This window comes from Hirundo rustica (genome assembly GCF_015227805.2).
Source record: "Hirundo rustica isolate bHirRus1 chromosome 38 unlocalized genomic scaffold, bHirRus1.pri.v3 SUPER_38_unloc_4, whole genome shotgun sequence".
NCBI classification, from domain to species: domain Eukaryota; kingdom Metazoa; phylum Chordata; class Aves; order Passeriformes; family Hirundinidae; genus Hirundo; species Hirundo rustica.
In genome coordinates this window covers 15,317-41,999 of record NW_026690197.1, presented here as the reverse complement: position 1 = coordinate 41,999, position 26,683 = coordinate 15,317, and the positions used below count along the sequence as shown (strand labels likewise).

Below are 26,683 nucleotides of genomic sequence, written 5' to 3'. Positions count from 1 at the left end.
TTTATTCCAGCGCGGCCGAACCGTCCCCGACACGGAGATTTCGGGGGGCCCCAGCGTCCCCCCCCCAGCTCGGCAGGGAGGGGGCGGCTGGGTCCGAGCGGTCGCTGTTGTCCCTTTGTTCTTCGGGGGGGGTTGGAAGCCCCTGCACCCCCCAAATCCCGCGGGTTCATCCGGCGGGAGCAGCGAGGGCCGCGGGGTGTGGGGGTCTCCTGGTGGCGGTGGCACTAATGGGGCCCGGTGGAGTTGCTGGGCTGGAGCGGGACCTGGAGCTGTCGGGATGTGTCCTTCTGGGATCGCGCCCTGGTGGGGAGGGAGGGGTGGGGAGGGGTTGGAGGGAATGGGGTAGGGGGATCGTGGTCCATCTGTCCATGCGTCCATGCGTCCATCCATCCATCCAATCCCTCCAATCCATCCATCCATCTGTCCAATCCATCCATCCCATCCATCCAATCCATCCATCCATCCATCCATCAATCCAATCCCTCCAATCCATCCAATCCATCCATCCATCTGTCCCTTCATCCATCCATCTGTCCCTTCATCCATCCGTCCCAACCAGCACCCACCCATCCCATCCCATCCCATCCCATCCCATCCATCCCATCCCATCCCATCCCATCCCATCCCATCCCATCCCATCCCATCCCATCCATCCCATCCCATCCCATCCCATCCCATCCCATCCCATCCCATCCCATCCCATCCCATCCCATCCCATCCCATCCCATCCCATCCCATGGATCCCATCCCATCCCATCCCATCCCATCCCATCCCATCCCATCCCATCCCATCCCATCCCATCCCATCCCATCCCATCCCATCCCATCCCATCCCATCCCATCCCATCCCATGGATCCCATCCCATCCCATCCCATCCCATCCCATCCCATCCCATCCCATCCCATCCCATCCCATCCCATCCCATCCCATCCCATCCCATCCCATCAATCCATCCCATCCCAACCAGCTCCCACCCATCCACCCCCACATGAAAACAACCCTCCTCTAGCTCCGTCCCTCCCCGTGTCCGTCCTCACCCTCCGTCCCTTCCCACCATCCGTCCATCCGCCACCCCTCTCCAGCCCCACCTTCCCTCCACCTCCTCCACGGTCTCGGGCAGCGCCAGGTTCCGTGTCTCGGGCAGGAAGGCGGCCACCAGCCCCGACACCACGGGCGCGGCGCCGTAGATGACGAAGGGCAGCGCCGGGAAGAGCTCGCCCACCATCTTCACCAGGGGGGCCATGATGCTGCCCAGCCGCGACATGGTGTTGGCCAGGCCCATGCCCGTCTGCCTGTGGGACACCCAGAGGTCCTGAGGGCACCTGGGGACACCCGGGGGGACACCTGGGGACACCTGGGGACACCCCGGCCACGCCCCTTCCTTACCGGATCACCGTGGGGTAGAGCTCGCCCGTGTAGAGGAAGACGCAGTTGAAGGACGCGGCCAAACAACCTTTCCCAAAGACGGCCAGCGCTGTCCGGAGCGTCCGAAGGTCTGTGGTGGGGACAAGGGGACACCTGGGAGTCACCTCAGCGTCCCACCTTGGGCCGAGTTCGAGCGGCAAGAGAGGACCCCCAACACCAGGATTTGGGGAAAATCCCCCATAATAAACCAAAGCGAAAATGACCCAGCTTGGGGGGTCCCATCCAAGGGTTGAGCCGGTCTGCGCCCTCCCAGGGAGGGTGGAGATGAGGGGACACCGCAGCCACCACTGCCGGCCTCACCTCGCGGCACCAAGACGTTGGCCAGGATGGCCAAGCCAGCCAGGATGAGCGCGGCGGCCTGGGTGAAGCGACGCCCCACGTAGGTGATGGTGAGGATGGACACCAGCTTGGCCGGGAAGTCCACGGCGCCGAAGATCAGCTGCACCACGTAGATGTTGAACTCAAAGTTCTGCAGGTCCATGGCCAGCCCGTAGTAGGCGAAGCTGGTGGAGAACCTGGGGGCAGCGAAGACGTCACCTCGCGGGGAGGCGTGGGGTGGCACGGGGGGCTCGGGGGCGCCGAGGGGGGACGGACAAACACCCGCTGGCGTCCTCCACCGCCGGCCGTACCACACGAAGCAGAGGCAGAGGGAGATGCGGCGCACCACCGGCGTCCGGACCAGGTCGACCACGGTGTGGCGGGTCCTCGACGACGTCATTTCCTTCTCCATGTGGGACCTGAGGGTCTGGGGGAGCAGGGGGGGGCTCTGGCACGGGCGTGGGGGACCCTCAGGTACCTGGGCAGGTGCGGGCAGGACAGGTGGAGGAGCGGCAGTGGGCTGTGGGTGGGTGGTGGGATGGGGTGGGGTGGGATGGGATGGGATCCATGGGATGGGATGGGATGGGATGGGATGGGATGGGATCCATGGGATGGGATGGGGTGGGATGGGATGGGATGGGATGGGATGGGATGGGATGGGATGGGATGGGCGGAGGTGGAGGAAGTGGAGATTACGGACGTCATCGGGATGATGGATGGATGGATGGATGGATGGATGGATGGATGGACGGACAGGATGCACGAGGGACGATGGACAGGAATGGGCGTGGGGTGGGTTTTTAAGGGACCCCAATAAAACCCCCCAGGGGCGCCCCGGGGGCCGCGGACGCTCGGAGCCGTGTACTTCAATGTCGAGCTTGTCCCCTTCCTCCTTCTTGCCGTTGATCCTGGCCACCTTCCGCAGCTCCCGCAGCGCCCGGTGGGACCTCCCCACCATGACGAGCCACCGCGCCGACTCCGTCAGCCACCTGCGCCGGAGGGGACAGGGCGGGAGCCCAGACACTGTCACCGTCACTGTCCCTGTGTCACTGCCACGGTTACTGTGTCACTGTGTCACTGTCACTGTGTCACTGTCACTGCCACTGTTACTGTGTCACTGTGTCACTGTCGCTGTGTCACTGTCACTGTCACTGTGTCACTGTCACTGTGTCACTGTCGCTGTCGCTGTCACTGTCACTGTCACTGTCACTGTGTCACTGTCACTGTGTCACTGTCATTGTCACTGTCACTGTCATTGTCACTGTGTCACTGTCACTGTGTCACTGTCGCTGTCGCTGTCACTGTCACTGCCACTGTCACTGTGTCACTGTCACTGTCACTGTCGCTGTCACTGTCACTGTCACTGTCACTGTCACTGTCATTGTCACTGTCCCACCAGCAATGTCCCTGTATCCCCCTGGTCATTGCTCCGTGTCCTCCCTGCCCACCCAGCCGTTCCTGGACGTTCTCTTTGCCCAGCTCTGCTCCCACCTTTCCCTCCATCCATGATCCCCATCCCTCCATCCATGATCTCCATCCATGATCCCTCCATCCATGATCCCCATCCCTCCATCCATGATCCCTCCATCCATGATCCCCATCCCTCCATCCATGATCCCTCCATCCCTCCATCCATGATCCCCATCCCTCCATCCATGATCCCTCCATCCATGATCCCTCCATCCATGATCCCTCCATCCATGACCCCCCCCATCCCTCCCCCGGTCCCTCCCCGCTCCTCCTCCTCACCAGGAGTAGAGGAAGAAGCCGAAGAAGGGCAGGGACACGGCCAGCTGCAGCCGGCGCCAGTCGGGGAGGGCGAAGGCGACGCCGGCCAGCAGGAACTGCCCGGCCGTGTAGCAGTAGCCCATCAAGGTGCTCACCAGCGCCCGCATGTGCGTGGGCATCCACTCCAGCGCTGCGGGACACGGCGGGTGGGCACCGGCTGGGAGCCACCGCCGGTGCCCCGGGGCACGGGGAGACCACCGGGGGGGCACGGGGCAGGCGTGGAGACCACCGGGTGGTGCCCAGGGGATGGGGAGACCACCGGGGTGGTGCCCAAGGGACGGGGAGACCACCGGGGTGGTGCCCAAGGGACGGGGAGACCACCGGGGTGGTGCCCAAGGATGGGGAGACCACCGGGGTGGTGCCCAAGGGACGGGGAGACCACCGGGGTGGTGCCCAGGGGACATGGAGACCACTGGGATGGTGCCCAGGGTTATGGAGAGCACGGGGATGGTGCCCGAAGGAACATGGAGACCACCAGGGTGGTGCCCAGGGGTTATGGAGAGCACGGGGATGGTGTTTGGAGGACATGGAGACCACCGGGATGGTGCCCAGGGTCATGGAGAGCACTGGGATGGTGCCCAGCAGAACACAGAGACCACCAGGGTGGTGCCCCCAGGTATCCCAGGGGAACACGGAGCCCAGGGTGGGTACTGGGGGCACACGGAGACCACCGGGATGGTGCCCAGGGGACATGGAGACCACCGGGGTGGTTCCCACAGGAACACGGAGACCACCGGGATGGTTCCCACAGGAACACGGAGACCACCGGGATGGTTCCCACAGGTTCGGGAGGGACACGGCGCCCACCCAGGACAGGCCCCCGGGCGCGGGGGGTCACGTACAGAGGGAGACGCTGTTGAGGACGATGCCCGAGAAGGCCATGCCCGTCAGGAAGCGGAACAGGCAGTAGACGCTGAAGCTGGGCGCGAAGGACGAGCAGGTGCCCATGGCGGCCATCTGCAGGTAGCACCAGGTGAGCACCGAGCGGCGGCCGAACCTGGGCGGGGAGGAGGAGGAGCGGGTGAGGAGGAAGGAACGGGAGAGGAGGAGGAGGGAGAGGAGGAGGAAAAGGGAGAGGAAGAGAAGGGGAGAGAAACCAGAGAGGAGGAGGAGGAGGAGACAAGGGGGATGAAGAAGGGGACGGGGGAAGGAAGAGGGGGCGAAGAGGAGGAAAAAAGGGTGAGGAAGGGGGTGAGGAGGGTGAAGAGGGGTGAGGAAAAGGAGGAGGAGGAGGAGGGAACGAAGAGGAGGCCCAGAGGGTGTGACACCCCCGCCTGGCTGCAGGACCCCCCTCACCTGTCCGAGAGCCCCCCGAAGACGCCGCCCACCAGGACTCCGGCCATGTAGAGCGACTGCGCCAGCTGCTTGAGCCCCCGGGAGCTGCACACCAGGTCCCACTGCCGAGGGACGGGGGCGCGGGCTGGGACAGAGGTCGGGGTCCCCTCTGTCCTCCCGAGCCCCGGGACCGCCCGCGGTGGCCGGCGAGGTCCAGGAACGGCCGATGGAAAGGTGACGCTGGACGCTCGGCCGCCCTTCCCGGCATCGCCACGGGTGGAAGGTCCATCCAAGGGTCCTGTGACCCCTCCGTGACCCCTCCGTGACCCCTCCGTGACCCCTCCGCGACCCCCCCGTTGATGGCCACCAGCTCCTCATCCCTCCCTTCCCCTCCTGGCGATTCCTGGTGTTGAGCGTCTCCACCCGACGCGGAGCGGGGAAGACGCTCCGGTTGGGAGAGGTCAACGTCGCGTCGGCAGCAGACCCCTGCCCGGTGCCTCCAGGTGGGACCCACCCACGGGACGGGCTGAAAGACCCCCCCCAAAACCCCCTCCAGCACCGCGCCCACCTCAGTGATGATGGTGCTGGCGAAGACGCTGCGGTCGTAGGTCCAGCCGTCGCCGCACGGCTCCGTCTCCGGCCGGGAGCCGTTGGGCTCCGACCCGTTGGCCTCCAGCAGCCACCACTGGGGCGCCACGAAGCGCCGGCACCGCTCCCCGCGGGGGACCCAGACCCTCAGCGCGGCCTCGGCGTCCAGGCCCGTGGCGTTGGCCCCCGGGCGCGGGCGGCACCAGTGGTCGCTGGTGGCGGCGGTGAAGTTCTGCAGGAGGTTGTGGCTGGCCATCATCAGCACGGGCAGCGACAGGAGCAGCACCGACAGCACCTGGAAGCGCCCCATGCCGCCCACGTGCTCCAGGAGGCTGGCGAAAGCCATCCCGCCACCGCCGGGGCGCGGGAACGCCCCGCAGCCATGCAGAGCCCCGGATTTCCTGGGGTTTCACCCCCAAAAAAAAACCTCCTCCCCGTCCCGGGCGGTGTCGTCGGTCCCGCGGCGGCGCCCGGGGGGTGGTCTCCTATATAACCCGACCCAGGGGTGGTTTGGGTTAATGTTTGACGTCTCCGGTGGGTTTTTTTGGTGGTTTTCCAGGAGAAGGCAAAAGTGCAAAGTTGTTTGGGGGTAAAAAAAAAAAAGCAAAAAAAAAAAAAAAAAAAAGGCGGTTTTGGGGCAAAAGTCCCGCAAAATGGGGCAGAACTGGGGAGAACTGGGGCAGGAGGACAAGAAATGCCTGATTTATTTTAATTATTGTTTTTCGGGGGGAAAAGTCAGGTTTTGGAGAGGGGCCGTCCAGGAGGTTGGGTGGGCGTCGGGTGGGCACCGCAGAGAGAGGAGGTCTCCCGGCCTGGGCCAACGCCGGTGGCACCTTTGGGTTAAATTTTAGCGATTTCGGTGGTCAAAAGGCGACGGAAAGGTGCTGACAGCGACGGCCCTGCCCGGGTCAGCGCATTCCCCGCCGGGGGTTAATTTTTGACGGGGAGTTTTTGATGGGGCCAAGGAACACGTGAAAGAAACGGGAGCAAGGGCCGGGGCGGCTCCGGGGGACGGAAATCGGGGAAGGGGCACGCGGCGGTGCCGGGAAGGGCCGGGGCGGGATTTGGGTGCTCCTGGAGCTTCTCCGGGATTTGGGGGACGCCTCTAGCGGGATGAGAGGTGGTTTGGGGTTATTGAGGATCCTCCTGCTGGAGGTGACACCCAAGGTGGTGCCAGTGGTGCCACCTCAGCTGAGGTGACATCAGGGACACAGCTCTCGGGCGTCGTCCTATTGGACAAGGCCAGGAGAGTCTTGGGTGGCACCTTACTGAGGGACAAGGCTGTGGGGTGTCCTCCCGTGGAGGTGACCTCCAAAAGAAGGAGTTCTCGGTTGTCCCCTTGTTGGAAGTGACCTCAGGGACACAATTCCCGGGCACGGTCCCACGGGAGGTGACCTCGGGCGTGGCGCAGACAAGACCCCGAGACGTGTCCCCACCAAAGCCGCTTTATTCCTGCCCGGATGTCCCCGCCCCACCGGGAGGTCACCGGTCACCACCGAGGTCGCCCCCAGCCCCCCTCAAGGGTCCCCTGGAGCGGTGGCCGCTGGTGGCCGCTGGTGGCCGGGGCACTGTGGCCACCACCAGCGTCCCTCAGGCCTCCTTCAGAGGGGGGCCCGTCCTGGGGCTGGAGCGCGATCTTCTCCCTGGGGTCACCGGCCGGCTTCCGCGTGGTCCTGGAGGGAGGAGGAGGAGGGTCATGGCACAGGGGGTGTGGCCCAGGTTGAACATTCAGCCAATCGCAGAGCTCGTTCTTCTGCCAACATTCCCATCCACCTGTCCCTCAGTGAATCCAGGGGTCCCTTGAACCTGAACCTCTTCCTGGTTGGGGTTGTCCATTGCTGTCCATCCATTATCCATCCATTATCCATCCATCCAACCATCCTCCATCCATCCATCCAACCATCACCCAACAATTCATTGTCCATCATCCAACCATCATCCAACCACTTGCCCATCCATCTATCCATCCATCCATCCATCCATTGTCCATCCATCATCCATCCATCATCCATCCATCATCCATCCATCATCCATCCATCATCCATCCATCATCCATCATCCATCCATCATCCATCATCCATCCATTGTCCATCCATCATCCATCCATCATCCATCCATTGTCCATCCATCATCCATCATCCATCCATCATCCATCATCCATCCATCATCCATCCATTGTCCATCCATTGTCCATCCATCCATCCATTGCCCATCCATTGCCCATCCATTGCCCATCCATTGCCCATCCAACCCTCTCCCACCACCCGCCCTCCATCCCTCCATCCTCCTCCCCTCCTCCCCGCCCACCCACCTGTTCTCCACCTCCTCGATGGTGTCGGGCAGCGGCGCGTTCAGCGTCTCGGGCAGGAACGCCGCCGCCACGGCCGCCACCACCGGCGCCACGCCGTAGACGGCGGGGGGCAGGAAGGGGTAGTACTCGTCCATCATCTTCACCAGCGGCGCCACGATGCCGCCCACGCGCGCCATGGTGCTGCCGAAGCCCAGCCCCGTCTGCCTGCGGCGCCGGGAGCGTCACGGGGGGCGTGGGGCACCACGGGACACCGCCCGGGGAGGGGTCACGGGGGGCGTGGGGCACCTCGGGGACACCGCCCGGGGAGGGGTCACGGGGGGCGTGGGGCACCCCGGGGACACCGCCCGGGGAGGGGTCACGGGGGGCGTGGGGCACCTCGGGGACACCCCCCGGGGAGGGTCACGGGGGGCGTGGGGCACCCCGGGGACACGCCCGGGGAGGGGTCACGGGGGGCGTGGGGCACCTCGGGGACACCGCCCGGGGAGGGGTCACGGGGGGCGTGGGGCACCTCGGGGACACCCCCCGGGGAGGGGTCACGGGGGGCGTGGGGCACCTCGGGGACACCGCCCGGGGAGGGGACGCGGGGGGCGTGGGGCACCTCGGGGACACCCCCCGGGGAGGGGTCACGGGGGGCGTGGGGCACCTCGGGGACACCGCCCGGGGAGGGGACGCGGGGGGCGTGGGGCACCTCGGGGACACCCCCGGGGAGGGGACGCGGGGACGGGGCCGTACCTGATGGGAGTGGGGTAGAGCTCGGTGGTGTAGAGGAAGACGCAGTTGAAGGAGGCCGACAGGCAGCCCTTGCCGATGACCGCCAGCGCCGTGCGCGCCGTCTGGAGCTCTGCGGGGACACGGGGACACCGGGCTCGGGGGGACACGGGGACACCGGGATAGGGGGGACACAGGGACACCGGGATAGGGGGGACACGGGGACACCGGGATAGGGGGGACACGGGGACACCGGGGCTTGGCCACAGCAGGAGGGGGGGGACAGGGGAGGATGGAGGGATGGTCGGACACGGGGACGGAAACACGGAGGAGGAAGGCACGTGACGAGCTGGGGACACCGGTGGCCCGAGCGACGGAGGGTCCCCTCCCCATCCACACCCACCTGTGGGCACAAAGATGTTGGCCACGATGACCAGCCCCGCCAAGAACAAGGTCACCACCAGCGAGAGCCGCCGGCCCACGTAGCTCAGGGACACGGTCACCACCACCTTGGCCGGGAAGTCGACGGCGCCGAAAATCACCTGGATGAGGTAAATGCTGACCCCGAAGTTCTGCAGGTCCATGGCCAAGCCGTAGTAGGAGAAACTGATGGAGAACCTGGAGCAAGGCGGGAGAGGGGGGAGCTTGAGGTGACGTCACCTTCCTGGAACAGGAGGGGACAGGGATGGCGGCGGGGGGTGGAGAGGGTTGGGAGGCAGTGGGACAGGTGAGGTCACTGGTTGGGTGTCCAGGTGTCCATCCTTCCCTTCATCCATCTGTGAGACTGAGCAACCGTCCGTCCATCCGTCCATCCATCCATCCATCCATCCATCCATCCATCCATCCATCTGTCCATCCATCCATCCCTCCATCCATCCATCCATCCATCCATCCATCTGTCCATCCATCCATCATCTGACCAATTCTCTATGTCTCCAACCATCCGAGTAACCATCTGTCCATCCATCCATCCATCCGTCCATCCATCCGTCCATCCATCCATCCATCCGTCCATCCATCCATCCATCCGTCCATCCATCCCTCCGTCCATCCCTCCATCCATCCATCCATCCATCCCTCCGTCCATCCATCCATCCGTCCATCCATCCATCCGTCCCTCCATCCACCTCTCCCCCGCTCCTCTCCCTCTCCCGCAGCCCCACCAGACGATGGAGAGGCAGAAGAAGATGTGGCGGATCACGGGGGTCCGGACCAGGTCGGAGACGGTGTAGGAGGCTTTCAGAGCCGCCAGCTCCTCCTTCATGTTGGACGTCAACATCTGGGACAGGGGAAACGGCAGCGGTTGGGGTGGGGCTGGAGACCGCCGCCCCCCGCCCCGCCCTCACCGCGCGGCCGCCGCACCTCGACCGTGATCTTCTCGCCCTGCTCCTGGCGGCTGTTGAAGGCGGCCACGCGCCGCAGGACCTTCACCGCCCGCTCCGCCTTGCCCGAGAGCACCAACCACCGCGCCGACTCCGCCAACCACCTGCAGCCGGCCGGGGGAAACTGAGTCACGGCCCCACCCCCAAGGCGTCCCCACGGCCTCCCCGAGGGCCGACGTCCTACCAGGAGTAGAGGAGGAAGACGAAGAAGGGCAGGGACACGGAGAGCTGCAGCCAGCGCCAGTGCGGGACGGCGTAGGCCACCCCGGCCAGGATGATCTGGCCCAGGGTGTAGGCGAAGCCGGTGATGGCCACGGTGACAGCGCGGTAGGGCGTGGGGATCCACTCCACCACTGCCGGGGACACGGGGACGCGGCTCGCTCGGGACCCTCCCGGTCAGCGCGGCCACGCCGGTGACCCCACCCCGGCCGCGGCGACGTCCTCGCTCGCGGACACCGGGGTGTCCCCGCCCGTGGCCGTGGCGTTGTCCCCCTCGGCGGCCGCGTCCCCACCCCTGGCCGCCGGGCTGTCCCCGAGCCCCCTCACCCAGGCAGGCGATGCTGAGGCCGAAGCCGGACAGCGCCATCCCGCCGGCGAAGCGGAAGACGCAGTAGGAGGCGTAGTTGGGGGCGAAGGCCGTGCACGTCCCCATCACCCCCAGCTGCAGGTAGGACCACATCAGCATGGCCTTGCGCCCAAACCTGCAACGGGAGCAGCCGGGAGCCACCAGGGGTGAGCAGCGCAGGGAAACTGAGGCACGGGAACGGGGTCTCCGCTGCCTTTACCTGTCCGAGAGGCCGCCCAGCACCAGGGCGCCCACCAGGACGCCGGCCATGTAGATGGACTGGGCCATCTGCCGCAGCTGCCGGTAGCCACAGACCAGGTCCCACTGCCGGGACAGGGGATGTCCGTCAGTGTCAGTCCCTTCCTTCCTCTCCATCCATCCTTCTGTCCATCCATCCCTCCATCATCCATCCATCCCTCCATCATCCATCCCTCCATCATCCATCCATCCATCATCCATCCTTCTGTCCCTCCATCCATCCCGCTGTCCATCCCTGTGTCCATCCCTGTGTCCATCTCTCCCTGCCACCTCACCCCAAATCCCACCTCTCCCTCCCTCCCCTCCCTCTGTCCCCCCAGGGACCCCTCGGTCACCTCCCCACCCTCCCTGTCCCCGTGTCCCCGTGTCCCCGTGTCCCCGTGTCCCCACCTCGGTGACGATGGTGGACACGTAGACGCTGCGGTCGTAGTCCCAGCCGTCCCGGCAGGGCTCGGTGGCCCGGGGACCACCGGTGACGTTGGCGGGGGCCGAGGCCACGTAGCGCCGGCAGGACCCCAGGGTGACGTCGGGGGACCCGGGGGTGACGTTGGACCACCCCAGCACGGCCCCAGCGGGCCCCAGGGTGCCGTTGGGGGTCCCCCAGGTGACGTCGGGCTGGGCGCCGTCGGGGGACCCCGGGGTGCCATCGAGCGCGACGCGGGTGGCACCGGGGCTGCGGTGGCTCTCGGGGGACCCCGGGGCGGCACCGGGAGAGCTCGGGTCGGTGTCAGGGGGGGACGCGGAGGTGGCTCCGGGGGCGGCTCCGGGGGCGCGGCAGCGGTGCGGGGGCACGGCGGCGGTGAAGTTCTGCAGCAGGTTGTGGCTGGCCATGAGCAGGATGGGCACCGCCAGCAGCGCCGTCTGCAGCACCTGGAAACGGCCCAGGCCCCCGACCTGCGCCAGCACCGCCCCGAACGGCATGGCGGGGACACCGCGGGGACACCGCGGGGACACTGCAGGGACACCGCAGGGACACCACGGGGACACCGCTGGCCTCAGGGACACCGCAGGGACACCGCAGGGACACCGCAGGGACACCGCTGGCCTCGGGGACACCTCAGGGACACCACCAGCCTCAGGGACACCGCTGCGCAGGGGGACAGTGTCACCCGAGGCGATGGCGGCACTCGTGGGACACGGTCATCCACAGGGACACCAGGACACGGGGACACCCAGGACACGGGGACACCCAGGACATGGGGACATGGGGGCTTGGGGACACCACCAACCACAGGGGCACCAAGACATGGGTACGTCATCAACCGTGGGGACAACAGGACATGGGGACACCAACAACCATGGGGACACCAGTGGACACAGGGACACGGGGCTTGGGGACATCTTCACCCACGGGACAGGAGGGCAGGGGGACAGCGTCACTGGGGACACAGCCACCCCAGGGCCATGGGGACAGGGGACACGGGGACCCAGAGATGGGGAGGGGCCCTGGTGACCACTGGCGACCGTGTCACCACTTGCGTCACACGTCCCCAGCCCCTCCTGATGTCCCCGTCCCCTGCCAGCGTTGTCCCTGTCCCTGCTCCCCCTGGGCGCAGCTCCCCGGGGATGGGGACATCCGGCCAGCTGCGGCTCCGTGTCCCCAAGGTGAAGGGTCCCCTCTGTGATGTCCCCACCATTCTCCTCAATGTCCCCAAGCTGTCCCACGTCCCCACCACACCCCTCGGTGTCCCCAGTTTGTCCCAGTGTCCCCCCATGATGTCCCCAATCTGCACGATGTCCCCTCCCTGAGATAAACGATGTCCCCAACCCCTCCCTGGTGTCCCGACCTGTGCCCGTGTGTCCCCCCCACAATGTCCCCACCCCATCCCATGACCCTCCGCTGTCCCTCTCCGTCCTCCCCTCGCTGTCCCCTCCCGTCCCCCTGTCCCAGGAATCCCCCCCTCACCTGTCCCCTGCTGTCCCCATCCCGGGGTCCCCCCACTGTCCCCGTCTGTTGTCCCCCACCTTTGCTGCCCCCGACCCCACCTGTCCCCGGGTGTCCCCGCAGGTGGGGACCTGCTCTCCTGGTGCTCTCCCGGTGCTCCCCCGGTGCTCTCCCGGTCCCTGTCCCCCTGTCCCTGTCCCGGGGTCCCCCCCCGTGTCCCCCCGTGTCCCACCTGCTCTCCCGGTGCTGTCCCGGTGATCTCCCGGTGCTCTCCTGGTGCTGTCCCGGTGCTGTCCCGGTCCCGGTCGGGTCCCTGTCCCTGTCCCGGTTCTGTCCCTGTCCTGGTTCTGTCCCTGTCCTGGTTCTGTCCCTGTCCCGGTCCCGGTCCTGTCCCGGTCCTGTCCCGGTCCTGTCCCGGTTCTGTCCCTGTCCCTGTCCAGGTGCTGTCCCAGTCCCGGTCCCGTCCCGGTTCTGCCCCAGTCCCGGTCCAGTCCCCGTCCCCGTCCCGGTTCTGTCCCGGTTCTGTCCTGGTTCTGCCCCGGTCCAGTCCCAGTCCCGGTCCCGGTCCCGGTGCCGGTGCCGGCGCTGTCCCGGTGCTGTCCCGGTTCTGTCCCAGTCCCGGTTCTGTCCCAGTCCCGGTTCTGTCCCTGTCCCGGACCCGGTTCTGTCCCGGTGCTGTCCCAGTCCCGGCGCTGTCCCGGTTCTGTCCCGGTCCAGTCCCTATCCCGGTCCCGGTCCCGGTGCCGGTGCCGGCGCTGTCCCGCGCTCGCTCCCGTTACACAACGACCCGAAAATCGCCGCTTTTGGTGCCACCGGGATTAACGGGGGGGGGAGGGGGCGAATTCCAGCGCCGCGGGGGGGCTCCGGACGCCTCCGGGTCCCTATAGGGGACACCCCTATGGGGCGGCACCGCCCCACAGCCCCGCCCCACGTTGGGGGACCCCCCCCCCAAAACACCACCTGTTGGTGTCCCCTACCCGGACCCCAAAGAGACCCTATAGAGACCTGAGAGCCCCTATGGAGCCCACAGAGAGCCTATAGATCCCCCACAGAGCCCCACAGATCCCTCAGGAACCCCTATAGATCCCTCAGGAACCCCTATAGATCCCCTAGAGCCCCTATGGAGCCCCACAGAGCCCCTAGAGAGTCCCACAGACAGCCTATAGATCCCCCACAGAGACCCTACAGAGCCCTCAGGAACCCCTATAGATCCCCCCGAGCCCCGATAGATCCCACAGAGCCCCTACAGATCCCCAGAGAGACCCTATAGAGGCCCCAGGAACACCTATAGATCCCCCCGAGGCCCGACAGATCTCCCCGAACCCCCACAGATCCCCCCGATCCCCTACAGACCCCCAGCAGCCCCTAAAGAACCCCCACAAATCCCTTCAAAGCCGCTATAGGGCCCTGGGAGCCCCTACAGGAGCTCATTGACCCCCTCAAGCCCCCCTCTTTAGGGTCCCGCCAGGCCCCTATAGACCCTGTGAGTGCTGGGTGCCCCTGTAACGCCCCCCGACCCCAATAATCCCCTCACGGCTGCCCACAGACCCCTAAACCCCCCGATGTACCCCATAGGTACCTGTAACGCCCCTACAGACCCCCGACAGACCCCCCAAAACCCCCAGAGACCCCCGACAGACCCCCCAAAACCCCCGCGACCCCTCCATAAATCCCAGAAACTCCCAAACGCCCCCCAAAACCCCCGCCCAGACCCCCCCCAAATCCCCTATAGCCCCCATAGGGTCCCAGGGCTCCCCGGCGCCCTCTGGTGGCCCAGAAAGGAAACGGGAATTGGGGGGGTCCCGGGAATCTTTGGGGATCCCGGGAATTTGAGGAGAGGATCCAGAGTTTTGGGGATCCCAGGAAATGCAGAGCTTTGGGATCTCAGAAGTTTTGGGGGGGGGGTCCCAGGGTTTGGGGTTTTTTTGGGGGGGGGTCCATATGGAAACAGGATTTTTATTGAGCCGATACAAAACCCCAGACTCAGCAAATGCCCCCAGAGAGCCCCAAAATCGTCCCCAGACCCCCCCCCTCTGCCCCCACCCCAAAAAGGGGTCCCAGGTGTGTTTGGGGGGGGGCCCAGATGTGTTTGGGGGGGGTCCCAGGTGTCCCCCCCTCCCCAAGAACTGACACCACCCATGACACCAGCGGGGCAGGGATTGGGGGGGGGGGGGTCCCAGTGCTCCCAGTACCCCCCCGCCCCCCCAAACTGGTGCCAGGCCCAGCTCCCAGTACGGCCCTGTGGGGGGGGGGGGGCCCGAGCCGGGATTGGGGAGAAATCCTGGAGAAACGGGCAAAAATCCGGCGGGGGGGCGCTAGGAATCGTAATCTTCGTCCTCCTCCTCCTCCTCGCGGGCGCGGGGGGGGCCGGGGGCCGGGGGGAGCCCCCCCGGGAGGGGGGGGGGGCCCAGGGGGGCGAAGGGAACCCCGGGGCTGCGGGAGAAGGTGTCAGTGAGGGGGGGGGGGAACACCCCAAAATATCCAAAATCCCCCCGAAAATCCCCCCCCCAAAACCCCCCTCGGGGCTCAGGTATGGGGGGAACACCCCAACCCCCCCCCAAATCCCCCCAGGTGTTTCTCAGGACCCCCCCAGGTGTTTTGAGGACCCCCCCAGGTGTTCTCAGGACCCCCCCAAGCCCCCCCAGGTGTTCTCAGGACCCCCCCAAGCCCCCCCAGGTGCTGTCAGGACCCCCCCAAGCCCCCCCTAGGTGCTGTCAGGACCCCCCAAGCCCCCCCAGGTGTTCTCAGGACCCCTCCAAGCCCCCCCCAGATGTCCCCCCCCCCAGCGCACCTGGCGAAGGTGAGCGGGGCCGGGGCCGGGGGCACCTGTGGCGTCTCCTCGTCGCCGTCGCTGTCGCTGTCCTCAGACTCCTCCTGGGGGGCCGGGGGGGGGCAGTGAGGGGACCCCAGACCCCAAATCACCCCCAGGGGATCCCCAAAAGCCCCCGAGAAACCCCAAACCCCCCCGGACCCCTCAGAACCCCCCCAAATCCCCCCAAATCCTCCCTGAACCCCGCCAAATCCCCCCAGGATCCCCCCAAATCCCCCCAGGACCCCCCCTAAAATCCCTTCAGGACCCCCCCCCCCCCAAAATCCCTTCAGGACCCCCCCCAAATCCCCCCCACCTCCTGCTCCGAGTCTGTCCCCGATTGTTTCGGGGTCCCCTTGGCACCGGGACCCCCGTTCTTGCGGCCACTGCCCGGGCGGCGCCCCCTGAAAGAGACCCCCCTCATTAGAGACCTCTCCTCATTAGAGACCCCCCTCATTAGAGACCCCTCCTCATTAGAGACCCCCCTCATTAGAGACCCCCCCTCATTAGAGACCCCCCTCATTAGAGACCCCCGCCCCAAAATCCCTCCTGACCCTCCTGGCAGCAACTCAGGTACAGTGAGGGTCCCCCAGGTGTGACCCAGAGGAGGCTGGGGGGGCCCTCAGGTGTCCCCAGTGTCCCCAAGGTATCCCAGGGGTGTCCCCAGGTGTCCCAAAGCACCTCCAGGGGTCCCTCAGGTGTGCAAGGGGTCCCCCAGCTCTGGCACAAGTGTCCCCCAGGTGTTCAGGGGTGTCCCCAGGCGCCCCCAAGGTATCCCAGGGTGTCCCAGGTGCCCGGCCCTGTCCCCAGGTGTCCCCAGGCATCCCAGCGGTGTCCCCAGGTGTGCCCAGGTGTGTGGGCGCCTCACCTGCGGGGTCCGCGCTCCCCGTCGCCGTGGGCGTCGTCGCCGTCCCCCTGCATGTCGGGCACGGCCGCCACCAGGTCCTTGAGGAAGTCGAACTGCTGCTCCAGCTCGATGCACTGCTTCCTGTGGGCGGGGCCTCAGAGCGCGCCTCACCTGCCCGGCCACGCCCTCACCTGCCCCGCCACGCCCTCACCTGCCCGGCCACGCCCTCACCTGTCCCACGCCCTCACCTGCCCACCACACCCTCACCTGCCCGGCCACGCCCTCACCTGCCCGGCCATGCCCAGTGCCCACCCGGCCATGCCCTCACCTGCCCCACGCCCTCACCTGCCCGGCCACGCCCTCACCTGCCCGGCCACACCCTCACCTGCCCGCCACACCCTCACCTGCCCAGCCGTGCCCAGCCCCATCCGGCCACACCCTCACCTGCCCGGCCATGCCCAGCACACCTGGCACGGGGCACACCCACCCAGCCACACCCAGCACCCACCCGGCCATGCCCAGCACACCTGGCACGGGGCACACCCAACCCCAAAAGGTGCCCCAGGTGCTGAACAGGTGCAGACAGGTGAGGACAGGTGGAGACAGGTGGGGACAGGTGAGGACAGGTGAGAACAGATGAGGACAGGTGAGGACAGGTGAGGACAGGTGGGGACAGGTGGGGACAGGTGAGGACAGGTGAGAACAGATGAGGACAGGTGAGGACAGGTGAGGACAGGTGGGGACAGGTGAGGACAGGTGAGGACAAGTGAGGACAGGTGGGGACAGGTGGGGACAGGTGAGGCACTCACAGGTGAGACGTTGTCATGGTCTTGGCGTTGCGGGACTGGGTCACGTGACACGCCTTGCGCAGCAGCGACTCCAGGAACAGCTCCAGCGCCCGCGCTGCCACGCTAAGGACGGCCAGGTACGGGGCGGCACCCCGGGGACACAGGTGACACCCCGGGACACAGGTGACCCCTCCTGACCCCCCCAGGGGCACAGGTGACCACCCTGGGGACACAGGTGACTTCCCCCCAAAACCCTCCAGGTGTTCAGCATGAGCAGACTCAGGTATCAAAGGCACTTGGGGGGGGGCTGAGCTGTGCGAGGTGGGAGTGCCAAGGTGAGCGGGGCGGGGTCCCAGGTGAGCAGGGTGGGGTCCCAGGGGTGCCCAGGTGAGCAGGGCGGGGTCCCAGGTGAGCAGGGCAGGGTCCCAGGGGTGCCAGGTGAGCAGGGCAGGGTCCCACGTGAGCAGGGCGGGGTCCCAGGGGTGCCCAGGTGAGCAGGGCGGGGTGCCAGGGCGGGGCCCAGGTGTGTCAGAGGATACAGATGATGACGGGCACGGCGGCCGCCACCTTCCCGATCTCCTCGTCCGTCTGCATGATCTTCTTGATCCGCGCCTGCCACAGAGCCCCGCCCTCACCTGAGCTACTCTCACCTGAACCCCCCTCACCTGAACCCCCTCACCTGAGCCCCCTCACCTGAGCTACTCTCACCTGAGCCTGCAGAGCCCCGCCCCCCGGCCCCGCCCCCGCCCCTCAGCCGCGACCCCGTCCCCCAAGCCCCGCCCACCCCAGGCCCCGCCCTCCCCGTCACCATGGTGACCATCATCCCCCCCACCCCGTTGCCGTGGTGACGCGACCCCGCCCTCCCCCGTTGCCCCGGGAAACCCCGTTTCCCCCGCCCTCCCCCGTTGCCATGGCGACCGCGGCCCGCGCCCCCCCGCGCCCCCTCAGCCGCTACCGGCGGGAAGCGCGCGTTGTATTTCTTCTTCTTGCTCGGCATCGCCGCCTCGCCGGCCCCGGGGGAGCCCGGAGGGTCCCGCCCGGCCCCGCTCGGCCCCGGCCCCGCCGCTCCCGGCCCCGCTCCGGCCGCTCCCGGCCCGGCCCCGGCCCCGCTCGGCTCCGCCGCGGCCTCCCCGGAGCGCCCCGCCCCTTCCGGGACGAGGCCGCGCCGCTTCCGGTGAGAGCCCCGCCCCGCCCTGCATTGGGGACACGCCTCCCGACAGAGCCACGCCCCCACGAGCTGTCAATCAAACGCGGAGGAGCCTTGGATCGTTTATTGGGGTGACCCCCCGGGGGGGGGGGGGAGGGGAGGGGGGGATGGGGGCTGCCCCTCCCCCCCCAAGGCACTTTGATGGGGGCGGGGTTAATGCTGGGGGAGGGGCGGCCACGCTCCCATTGGCTGCTGTGCCCCGGGGGGCGGGGCCAATGGGGGACCCCCCCCCAAAAGGCACCTCAGGAGTTTCCCAGTAGCTCCCAGTAGCTCCCAGTAACACGCCCCCCGCTGGCTTCTAGCGACCCCCAGTAGGCACTTGGTGACCTCCCAGTAGCTCCCAGTAACCGTACGGAACTCCCAGTGACTCCCAGTTGTGCCCAGTAACTCCCAGTAGCCTCCCAGTAACCGTACAAAATTCCCAGTGACTCCCAGTTGTGCCCCAGTAACCGTTCAGAATTCCCAGTGACTCCCAGTAAGCCCCAGCGCCCTCTAGAAACCTCCGAATGCCCCCCCAAAGCCTCCCAGTAACTCCCAATACACCCTAAAAACCTCCCAGTAACTCCCAGTAAACCCTCAGATGAATCCCAGTAACCCCTAAAAACCCTCCCAGTAACCCCTAAAACCCTCCCAGTGACTCCCAGTAACCCCCAAAGGCCTCCCAGTGACTCCCAGTAACCCCCAAAAGCCTCCCAGTGACTCCCAGTAACCCCTAAAACCCTCCCAGTAAGCCCCGACAAACCCTCGAAACCTCCCAGTGACTCCCAGTAAAGGCCCAACCCCTCCCAGTGCCTTCCAGCAGCCCCCCCCCGAGCCCCCCGAGCCCCCCCAGCAGCCCCCAGCGCGTCGCAGTCAGGACGAGGGGAACTGGCTGAGGAAGGCGCTGAAGTCCAGGTCCCCCAGGAGGGCAGCGACTCCTCGGGACCCCCGCCCAGCGCCCCCAGCGCCCCCAGCCCCCCAGCTCGGGGACCCCCCCCAGCTCGTCCCCCAGCCCCATTTCGGGGGGCGCCCCCGGGGGCTGGCTCTGCACCAGGCGGGCGATGGCCTCGGGGTACGACATCAGCATGGGGGGACCCCCGAAATCCTGGGGAGGGGGCGGCGGCTCCGAGACCCCCGCCCCGAAATCCGGGGGGAGCTCGGGGGGCCCCAGCAGGCGCTGCACCTCCGAGGGGTTGATGGCGTCCAGGGCGGGATGGGGGCGTCCCCCAAGAGAGCCCCCAGATCCAACGGGGGGGCCGCCGCCGCCGCCCCCCGATGTGGGGGGACCCTCCTCAAATTGCAGCTGCAGCAGCGCCTCCGACAAAGGCTCGGCTTCGGGGGGGGCCGGGCCCCCAAAATCCCCCCCGGGACCCCGAAAGAGAAGGAGGGAGCTGGGGGAGGGGGAGAAAGGGGTGAGGGAGGGGCTCGACCCCCCCCCAAAATTTCCCCCCGACCCCCTTTACCCCCCAATTCCCTCCCCGCCCCCCATTTTTCCCCCCCCCAGTTCCTCCCAGTTCCCCCCACTCACCCACGCTGGGGGGGTTCTGGGGGGCCGGGGGGGGGGGTCTCGAGGGCACCGCGATGCGCCGGGGGGGCCGCGACTCGCCGGACGCCGGAGCTGGGCAGGGGGGAAATGGGGGGGGTCCACTGTCAGGGACCCCCCAGGGACCCAAATCCCACCCCAGACCCCCCCCAGGGACCCCAAATCCCACCCCAGACCCCCCCCCAGGGACCCCAATGATCCCCCCTGCACCCCAAAATCCCCCCCAGGACCCCCAGCTCCTTCTCTAGACACCCCCCCCAGGAGCACAAAACCTCCTCAGAGAACCCCCCCCAGAAACCCCCAAATCCCCCCCAGGGACCCCAATAACCCCCACCCAGGGACCCCAACCCTCCTGGGGGCCCCCCAAATCCCCCACTCCAGACCCCTCCCAGCCCCTCCAGAGACCCCAAATCTCCCAGGGACTCCAATATCGCCCCCCAGACCCCTCCCAGCCCCCCAGTTCCTCCCAGTTCCCCCCAGTTTCCCCTCCAGGCCCCCCAGTTCCTCCCAGTTCCCCCCAGTGTCCCCTCCAGCCCCCCGAATCCCCCCCAGGCCCCACCGGGCAGGGGGCTGCGCTGCACGAAGGAGCGGAAGGTTTCCCGCGTCCGCTTGCGCTTCTCCTCGATGCACTGCAGGTCCCCTGCACCCAGTAACACCAGTCAGCTCCCAGTCAGCTCCCAGTCAGCCCCCAGTTAGCTCCCAGTGAGCTCCCAGTTAGGCTCGTCACCTCCTGGAGACCCCCGGAGAGCCCCCCAGGGACCTCCCCAGTCACAACCAGTTACCCCCAGTTCCCTGCCAGTGACGCACAGAGACCCCCACAGTCACACCAGTGACCCCCCCCCAGTCACACCAGTGACCCCCCCCCAGTCACACCAGTGACCTCCCAGTAAGGCCCAGTGACCCCAGTGACCCAGGGTGACAATCGGGACCCCCAAAAATCACCGAAGCGGGACCTGGGAGCGCCCCGAAGGGACCCCGGGTGACCCCAGCCCCCTGCAGACCCCTCCCCAAGCCCCCCACGGTGGGGCAGGAGCAGGAAAATCAACGGGAACCGCAGCTCCAGGGATCAGCCAATGTCCCAAAGTCATTCGGGAATGTCCCAAAGTCACCCGGGAAACGTCCCAAAGTGACCCTGGAGCCCCCCAACCCACCCCAAGGACCCCGCAGGCCCCCGCAGCCCCCCGTTCACCCCACCCTGGTGCGGCAGGAGCAGGAAATCAACGGGAACTGCAGCTCCAGGGACAGGGGATGTCCCAAAATGACCTGGGAATGTCCCAAAGGAGACCCTGGAGCCCCCCAAACCCACCCCAAAGGACCCCCGCAGCCCCCGTTCGCCCCACCCTGGTGCGGCAGGTATCGGAAATCAATGGAACCGCAGCTCCAGGGATCAGCCAATGTCCCAATGTCACCCAGGAATGTCCCAAAGTGACCCTGGAGCCCCCCAAACCCACCCCAAGGACCCCGCAGCCCCCCGCAGCCCCACCCTGGTGCGGCAGGTATCGGAAGTCCACCGGGGCGCTGCGCTGGCGGTCCGAGGGCCGCTGCAGCTCCATGCGCACGGTGACCGGGGCGCGCAGCGCCGGGGTCCCGGAAGGGCGGCGTGCGGAAACACGATGGCGACCTGGCGGTGCACGTCGGCCTGCGCGAAGGAGCCCTTGGCCTCCCAGCCCTCGGCCGAGAAACGAACCTCGATGTCCTCTGCGGGGACACGGGCGGCGCGTGGGGACACGGCCGGAGAAGCGAGCGGGGGTTTGGGACGTGGGATTTGGGATATGGGGATTGGGATTGGGATATGGGGTATGGGGTGTGGGATTCGGGATATGGGGATTGGGATGTAGGGATTGGGGGGTGGGGATATGGGGTGGTGGGGATTGGGATACAGGATATGGGATTTGGGATATGGGGATTGGGATTGGGATATGGGGTATGGGATATGGGGATTGAGGTATGGGATATGGGGTACGGATATGAGATATGAGGTGTGGGATTTGGGGACATGGGATTTGGATATGGGGGATTGGGGTGTGGGGATTGGGGGGTATGGGATATGGGTGTGGGGTTAGGATATGAGATATAGGATACGAGATACGGGGTGTGGGATTTGGGATATGGGATTTGGGATATAGGGTGTGGGGATTGGGGTACGGGGACACAGGGGATATGGGCTTGTGGGATATCGGGGAGCGAGGATTTGGATATGGGGGAACCGGGATATCGGGAATTGGGATACGGGAGATGAGGAATGGGACAGGACAGAAATCCCAGGGAACGCAGAGGTTTGGGATGTCCCCGGGTCTGAGGGTGTCCCCAGGTTTGGATGTCCCCAGGTCTCAGGGTGTCCCCAGTTTGGGATGTCCCCGGGTTTCAGGGTGTCCCCAGGTTTGGGATGTCCCCGGGTTTCAGGGTGTCCCCCCCCGTGTCCCCCCCGTGTCCCCGCACCTTTCTGGGACCTTGTCACACAGCAGGAAGATCTCGTCCCCGCCCCGGCAGCTCCCGGAGTTGCGGTTGATGCGGCAAATGCGGAGCTCGGCCGTGCTGGGGGCACCTGGGAAGCGCAGCGGTGTCACGGGGTCACCGGGGGGTCACGGGGTCACCGGGGGTCACCAGGGTCACCGGGGTCATAGGGGGTCACAGGGGACGGTGGGGGACACTGGAGGTCACCAGGGGACATCATGGGGGTCCCGCAGGTGTCCCCAGCTGTCCCAGGGGTGTCCCCAGCTGTCCCAGGTGTCCCCAAGTGTTTCCCAGTGTCCCCAGGTGTGTCCCCAGGTGTCCCCAAGTTTGTCCCAGGTGTCCCCAGGGGTGTCCCAGGTGTCCCCAGGTGTGTCCCCAGGTGTCCCCAGCTGTCCCAGGTGTCCCCAGGTGTGTCCCCCAGCTGTCCCCAGGTGTGTCCCCAGGTGTCCCCACTCACGTTGTCGTAGATGGGCTGGGACAGGACGGGGGGCAGGGGCCGCAGCCCCCCCGGGCCCCTCACCCCACACCTGGAAGCAGAGCCTGACGGCGGCCAGGTCGTACTCGCCCCGCGCTGCTCCGCCGGCACTGCCGGTGCAGACCAGTACGGACCAGTATGGACAGTACGGACAGTACAAGACCACTGACACCCCCAGGACCACCCCCAGTGCTCTCCAGTAACACCCCAGTGCCCACCAGTCCCCTTCCCAGTCACTCCCAGTCCCTTCCCAGTGCCCTCCCAGTCCCTCCCATAACACCCAGTCCATCCCAGTCCTTCCCAGTCCCTCCCACGTGCCTCCCAGTCCCTCCCAGTCCATCCCAGTGCCCTCCCAGTGCCTCCAGTCCCTCCCAGTGCCTCCCAGTCCCTCCCCAGTAACACCCAGTCCATCCCAGTCCCTCCCAGTCCCTCCCAGTACCGTTGAAGGGGTTGGTATTGGTGCGGATCCGATCCGCTCGTCCACGGCCGCGTCAGCTCCCGCTTCTTCACGCACTGAATCCCCAAATTCTGGAAACTGACCCCCAAAATTTTGGGAGGGGGGTCAGGGGTCAGGGGTCCACCTGGATTTCGGGATCCCCCCCATATCCCGACACTCCCGGAGCAAGAGACCTCAAATTTTGGGAGTTTCCAATTTTGGGAGTTCCCCCCCCCTTTTTTTTGAGTGATCCCAGCCACCCTCTGCGGGGGGGACCCCAATATTTCGGGAGATACCATCTTCAAGGGCCCGAGGGGGGGTTTGTTTTTTTTTTTTGGGGGGGGGGGTGTGGGGGCTGGATTTCCGCTATTCCGGGCGCTCCCACGACGTCACCCGCGGGGGGGTGTCCCCCCGGATTTGGGGAGGGGGTGTCCCGGATTTGGGGAGGGGTCTCACCTGTGGATGTTGCGCTCGGGGCACAGCTCGGCCTCGTAGAAGCCGTCCTTGCAGCAGTCCTTGCCCACCAGCTCGTGGGGGTGGGCGCGTGCGCGGGGGTCCTTGGTCACCAGCGACACCCGCACCCGCCCCGGGCCCCGGTAGTTGTTCACCTGTCGGGACACACACTGGTTTGCGCTGGTTTGCACTGGTTTGTACTGGTTTGCACTGGTTTGCACTGGTTTGCACTGGTTTGCACAGGGAGGCTCACGGGTCTGGGTGCTGAACCCCCCCAAGGGATGGGGGGCTCAGGGGGGTCCCAGGCTGTTACTGTTTATACTGGGAGGCGCTGGGCACTCACGCAAGTGGTGGGGAGGGTCCTGGGCTGTACTGGGAAGCACTGGGTGGCTCGGGAGGGTCCGAGACAGCCACTGATCCATACTGGTTTATACTGGTCTGTACTGGGGCACTCAACCGGATGGGGGGGGGAGCCTTGGTGCTCTCGGTGCTGTGCCCCTGGGGATGGGGGCACTGGGGGGGGTCCAGGCTGGTCCGTATTGATCTATACTGCTCCATACTGGTCTATACTGATCCGTACTGGTCTATACTGGTTATACTGGGGCACTCACACGGATGGTGGGTGGGTCTTGGTGCTCTCGGTGCTGTGCTCCCGGGGATGCTCCCCGCCGAGCGCCCCTCGCACTTGTACCGGAACCTCATCCCGCGCTGCTTCGGCTGCTCCAGGATCTCCACGTACGGCGCCGCGCCCCCCGCCTCTGGGGGGGCACGGGGGGGGTCCCGTCAGCCCCCCAGAACCCCCTCCAGCCCCCCGGGGGGGTCCCAGCCCCGTGAGGACCCCCCCGGATCCCCCTCCCCGGGGTGTCCCCCCACTCACCCTGAGCGCCCCAGTCCTGCAGGAGGAAGGGCAGAAGAGCCGGGGGGGTCACTGGGGGGGGGGACAACGGGGGGAGCGTAATGGGGGGGGTCGCACTAAGGGGAGGGGTCGCATTAACAAGGGGAGTGGTCACAATAAAGGGAAAGGGTCACTTTGGGGGGGTCACATTAAGGGGAGGGGTCGCATTAACCGCGGGGGGGTCTCTTTAAGGGGGTGTCCGCAATAAAAGGGGGGACAATTGGGGGGGGGGGCGTCGCTTTAAGGGAGGGGTCGCTTTAACAAGGCGGGGTCTTCAAGGGGGTGTCACGATAAAAGGGGGTTGTCACGATAAAAGGGGGGGGGGGGTCACTTTGGGGTTGTCACTTTCAGGAGGGGTCTCTTTAAGGGGAGGGGTCTCCCCCCCAAACCCCCCCCCCTTAAAGCGCCCCTCCGCTCACCCCGCAGCCCTCCGACGTCACTCGGGGCGAACAACCCCCGGGGGAAATCGCCCCGGCCCCAGATCGGGAACCGGGGCGGTTCGGCACTCACCCTCCTCCATGGCGGGGGGTCCCGGTGGTCCCGGGGGTCCCGGGGGGGGCGGCGGGAAGCGCGGGGGAGGGGCCCGGCTCGCGCCGCCGCTCGCGGAAGCGCCGCGGCCCCCACGTGACCGCCGCTGCCGGGAAGGCCACGCCCCCCCCCTGGCCCTCACCGCCAGGCGCGGGGGGGCGCGGCCGCATCCCGGAAGCGCGTCGGGCCCGGCCGGAAGAGGAGGCCGGGAGGAGAATGGCGGAGTTGGGGAACGGGCGGGGGAGCGGCGCGGAAGGGTTCGGGGAACCTCCCGAGGGGTTTCGGGAGCCTCCGGAAGGGTTCGGGGATCCCCCCAATCCCCCGCGGGGTTTTTGGGGCCCCCCCGGCCCTGACGAGGCCCCGCCCCCCGCAGGGGGAGGTGTCCGAGGGCTGCCGCCTGCCCTTGCTGCGCCGTAAACCAGGACAACGAGATGAGTGGCGTGAGTGGGGGGGGCTCGGGCCGGGGGGAGCCATCAGGCGAGGGCGGGGCCGGAAAGGGCGGGAAGCGGCGGGAGGGGGGCGGGCTTCGTGGGGGGGGGCGGGGGCGGTGGGCCCGGGGGTCTCGGGGGGTCCCAAGGGGGGGGATTTGGGGGGATTTGGGGACATGAGGGGGGTCGCGGGGAGGGGGCTTGGGGCACAGGCCGGGATGGGGGGAGGTCCCTGGGTGGGATTTGGGGGTCCTTGTGGGGGTTTTGGGGGGTCCCCAGAAGGGGTGGTTGACCCCCCCCCCCCGCCTCGCCTCAGCGCTGGCCGGATCCTGAGCGTGAAGACATCAGCGGCAGGAAGCTGTTCTACGTGCACTAACATCGACTTTGAGTGGGGACACGGGGGGACAGCGGGGGGACACCGGGGGGACAACGGCCTGGGGTCCCCCTGCAGCCCTCAAAGCCCGGGCTGGGGACACTGAGAGGCCACACGGGGTCACGGAGGGGTTCGGGGTGTCACTGTCACCCGTGTGTCCGCCCAGGGGTTTGGGGGTCACTGAGGGGTTTCGGGGTGTCACTGTCGCCCCGTGTGTCCCCAGGGGTTTGGGGGTCCACGGAGGGGTTCGGTGGTGGTCACTGTCACCCCGTGTGTCCCCCAGAGGCGGGCCGGATGGGGGACACGGCGGGGTGCCGTGTCACCCATCGTGTGTCCCCCCTTTCCCCAGTCAACAAGCGCCTGGACGAGAGTGGGTGACCCACGACCGTCTGGACCTGAAGAGGTTCCAGGTGCCCCGCAAAGAGGCCAAGACCCCACCAAAACGGGCCTGCCCGCTCCCCGGCCCGGCTCCCCGACAGGGACCCGGTGAGGGGACAAAGGGGACAGAGGGGGGAATGGGCGACAGCGCCCACGGGAGGTCGGGTGACACGGAGGGGACACTGCGGGGACACGGCGGGTGTGACAGGACAGAGCTGGGGACAGCAGGGACAGAGTTTGGGGACGGCAGGCAGAGTGGCATTTTGTAAGGATTGGGGACAACCTTGGGGGCTGAGCAGGGCCAGCACCAGGCTGGGGACACCGACAGGGGACACTTGGAGCCGCTGGGGACACACCTGGAGTCCCCAAACCCCGTCCTGGGGGGACGGGAACTCACCCCTGGTGGCAGGGACAATCCCTGGGGACACCCCTTGGGGGGTGGTGACACCCAGACCTAAGGGACATCGCCCCAACACCCACCCAGGGGCCACCCCTGGAACCTTGGGGACATCGCCAGCACCTCTAGGGGACCCTGGGGACATCCCTGATCCCTTTAAGGGACCTTGGGGACATCCTCGACCCTTGG

At 66.9% G+C, this 26,683-nt stretch overlaps 3 protein-coding genes and 1 pseudogene across 3 annotated transcripts; all 4 read right to left on the bottom strand.

Moving 5' to 3' along the window:
- LOC120748244 (solute carrier family 22 member 6-B-like) lies at positions 1-5,842 on the bottom strand. Its single transcript, XM_040054357.2, has 10 exons — positions 5,376-5,842; positions 4,829-4,929; positions 4,375-4,529; positions 3,494-3,662; positions 2,610-2,733; positions 2,056-2,171; positions 1,727-1,941; positions 1,388-1,496; positions 1,090-1,293; positions 1-300 (listed from the first exon to the last, which is right to left on the bottom strand). Exons 1-10 carry the CDS (start codon positions 5,739-5,741, stop codon positions 225-227), a joined length of 1,635 nt encoding a protein of 544 aa, XP_039910291.1. The 5' UTR covers positions 5,742-5,842; the 3' UTR covers positions 1-224.
- A 1,042-nt stretch (positions 5,843-6,884) lies between these two features.
- LOC120748243 (solute carrier family 22 member 6-A-like) lies at positions 6,885-11,143 on the bottom strand. Its single transcript, XM_040054356.1, has 10 exons — positions 11,010-11,143; positions 10,582-10,685; positions 10,343-10,497; positions 9,981-10,149; positions 9,777-9,900; positions 9,578-9,693; positions 8,818-9,032; positions 8,439-8,547; positions 7,707-7,910; positions 6,885-7,068 (listed from the first exon to the last, which is right to left on the bottom strand). Exons 2-10 carry the CDS (start codon positions 10,647-10,649, stop codon positions 6,885-6,887), a joined length of 1,344 nt encoding a protein of 447 aa, XP_039910290.1. The 5' UTR covers positions 10,650-10,685; positions 11,010-11,143.
- A 3,532-nt stretch (positions 11,144-14,675) lies between these two features.
- Positions 14,676-18,039, bottom strand: DRAP1 (DR1 associated protein 1). The gene is made up of 7 exons (XM_040054360.2): positions 17,904-18,039; positions 17,488-17,560; positions 16,970-17,063; positions 16,182-16,301; positions 15,630-15,717; positions 15,296-15,378; positions 14,676-14,937 (listed from the first exon to the last, which is right to left on the bottom strand). The coding sequence occupies exons 1-7, from the start codon at positions 17,943-17,945 to the stop codon at positions 14,820-14,822; spliced, it is 618 nt and encodes a 205-aa protein (XP_039910294.1). The 5' UTR covers positions 17,946-18,039; the 3' UTR covers positions 14,676-14,819.
- Positions 18,040-19,007: 968 nt separating this feature from the next.
- On the bottom strand, positions 19,008-24,910 carry LOC120748242 (transcription factor p65-like; annotated as a pseudogene).
- Positions 24,911-26,683: the final 1,773 nt, after the last annotated feature.

What these genes read in the sequence shown, in the direction of transcription:
- DRAP1 (XM_040054360.2), bottom strand. Translation starts at nt 17,945, where the DNA reads ATGCCGAGCAAGAAGAAGAAATACAACGCGCGCTTCCCGCCG. An exon ending in CGCCGTGCCCGTCATCATCT is followed by an intron (nt 17,064 to 17,487) that starts GTATCCTCTGAC and finishes TTAGCGTGGCAG; the next exon opens with CGCGGGCGCTGGAGCTGTTC. An exon ending in GCCCCGCTCACCTTCGCCAG is followed by an intron (nt 14,938 to 15,295) that starts GTGCGCTGGGGG and finishes CTTCTCCCGCAG; the next exon opens with CCCCGGGGTTCCCTTCGCCC.
- LOC120748243 (XM_040054356.1), bottom strand. Translation starts at nt 10,649, where the DNA reads ATGGCCCAGTCCATCTACATGGCCGGCGTCCTGGTGGGCGCCCTGGTG. An exon ending in TTCTGCCTCTCCATCGTCTG is followed by an intron (nt 9,033 to 9,577) that starts GTGGGGCTGCGG and finishes GCCTTGCTCCAG; the next exon opens with GTTCTCCATCAGTTTCTCCT. An exon ending in CTCTACCCCACTCCCATCAG is followed by an intron (nt 7,911 to 8,438) that starts GTACGGCCCCGT and finishes CCGGCGCCGCAG; the next exon opens with GCAGACGGGGCTGGGCTTCG.
- LOC120748244 (XM_040054357.2), bottom strand. Translation starts at nt 5,741, where the DNA reads ATGGCTTTCGCCAGCCTCCTGGAGCACGTGGGCGGCATGGGGCGCTTC. An exon ending in CTCTGCCTCTGCTTCGTGTG is followed by an intron (nt 1,942 to 2,055) that starts GTACGGCCGGCG and finishes CGCTGCCCCCAG; the next exon opens with GTTCTCCACCAGCTTCGCCT. An exon ending in GTGGAGGAGGTGGAGGGAAG is followed by an intron (nt 301 to 1,089) that starts GTGGGGCTGGAG and finishes CCTCCCCACCAG; the next exon opens with GGCGCGATCCCAGAAGGACA.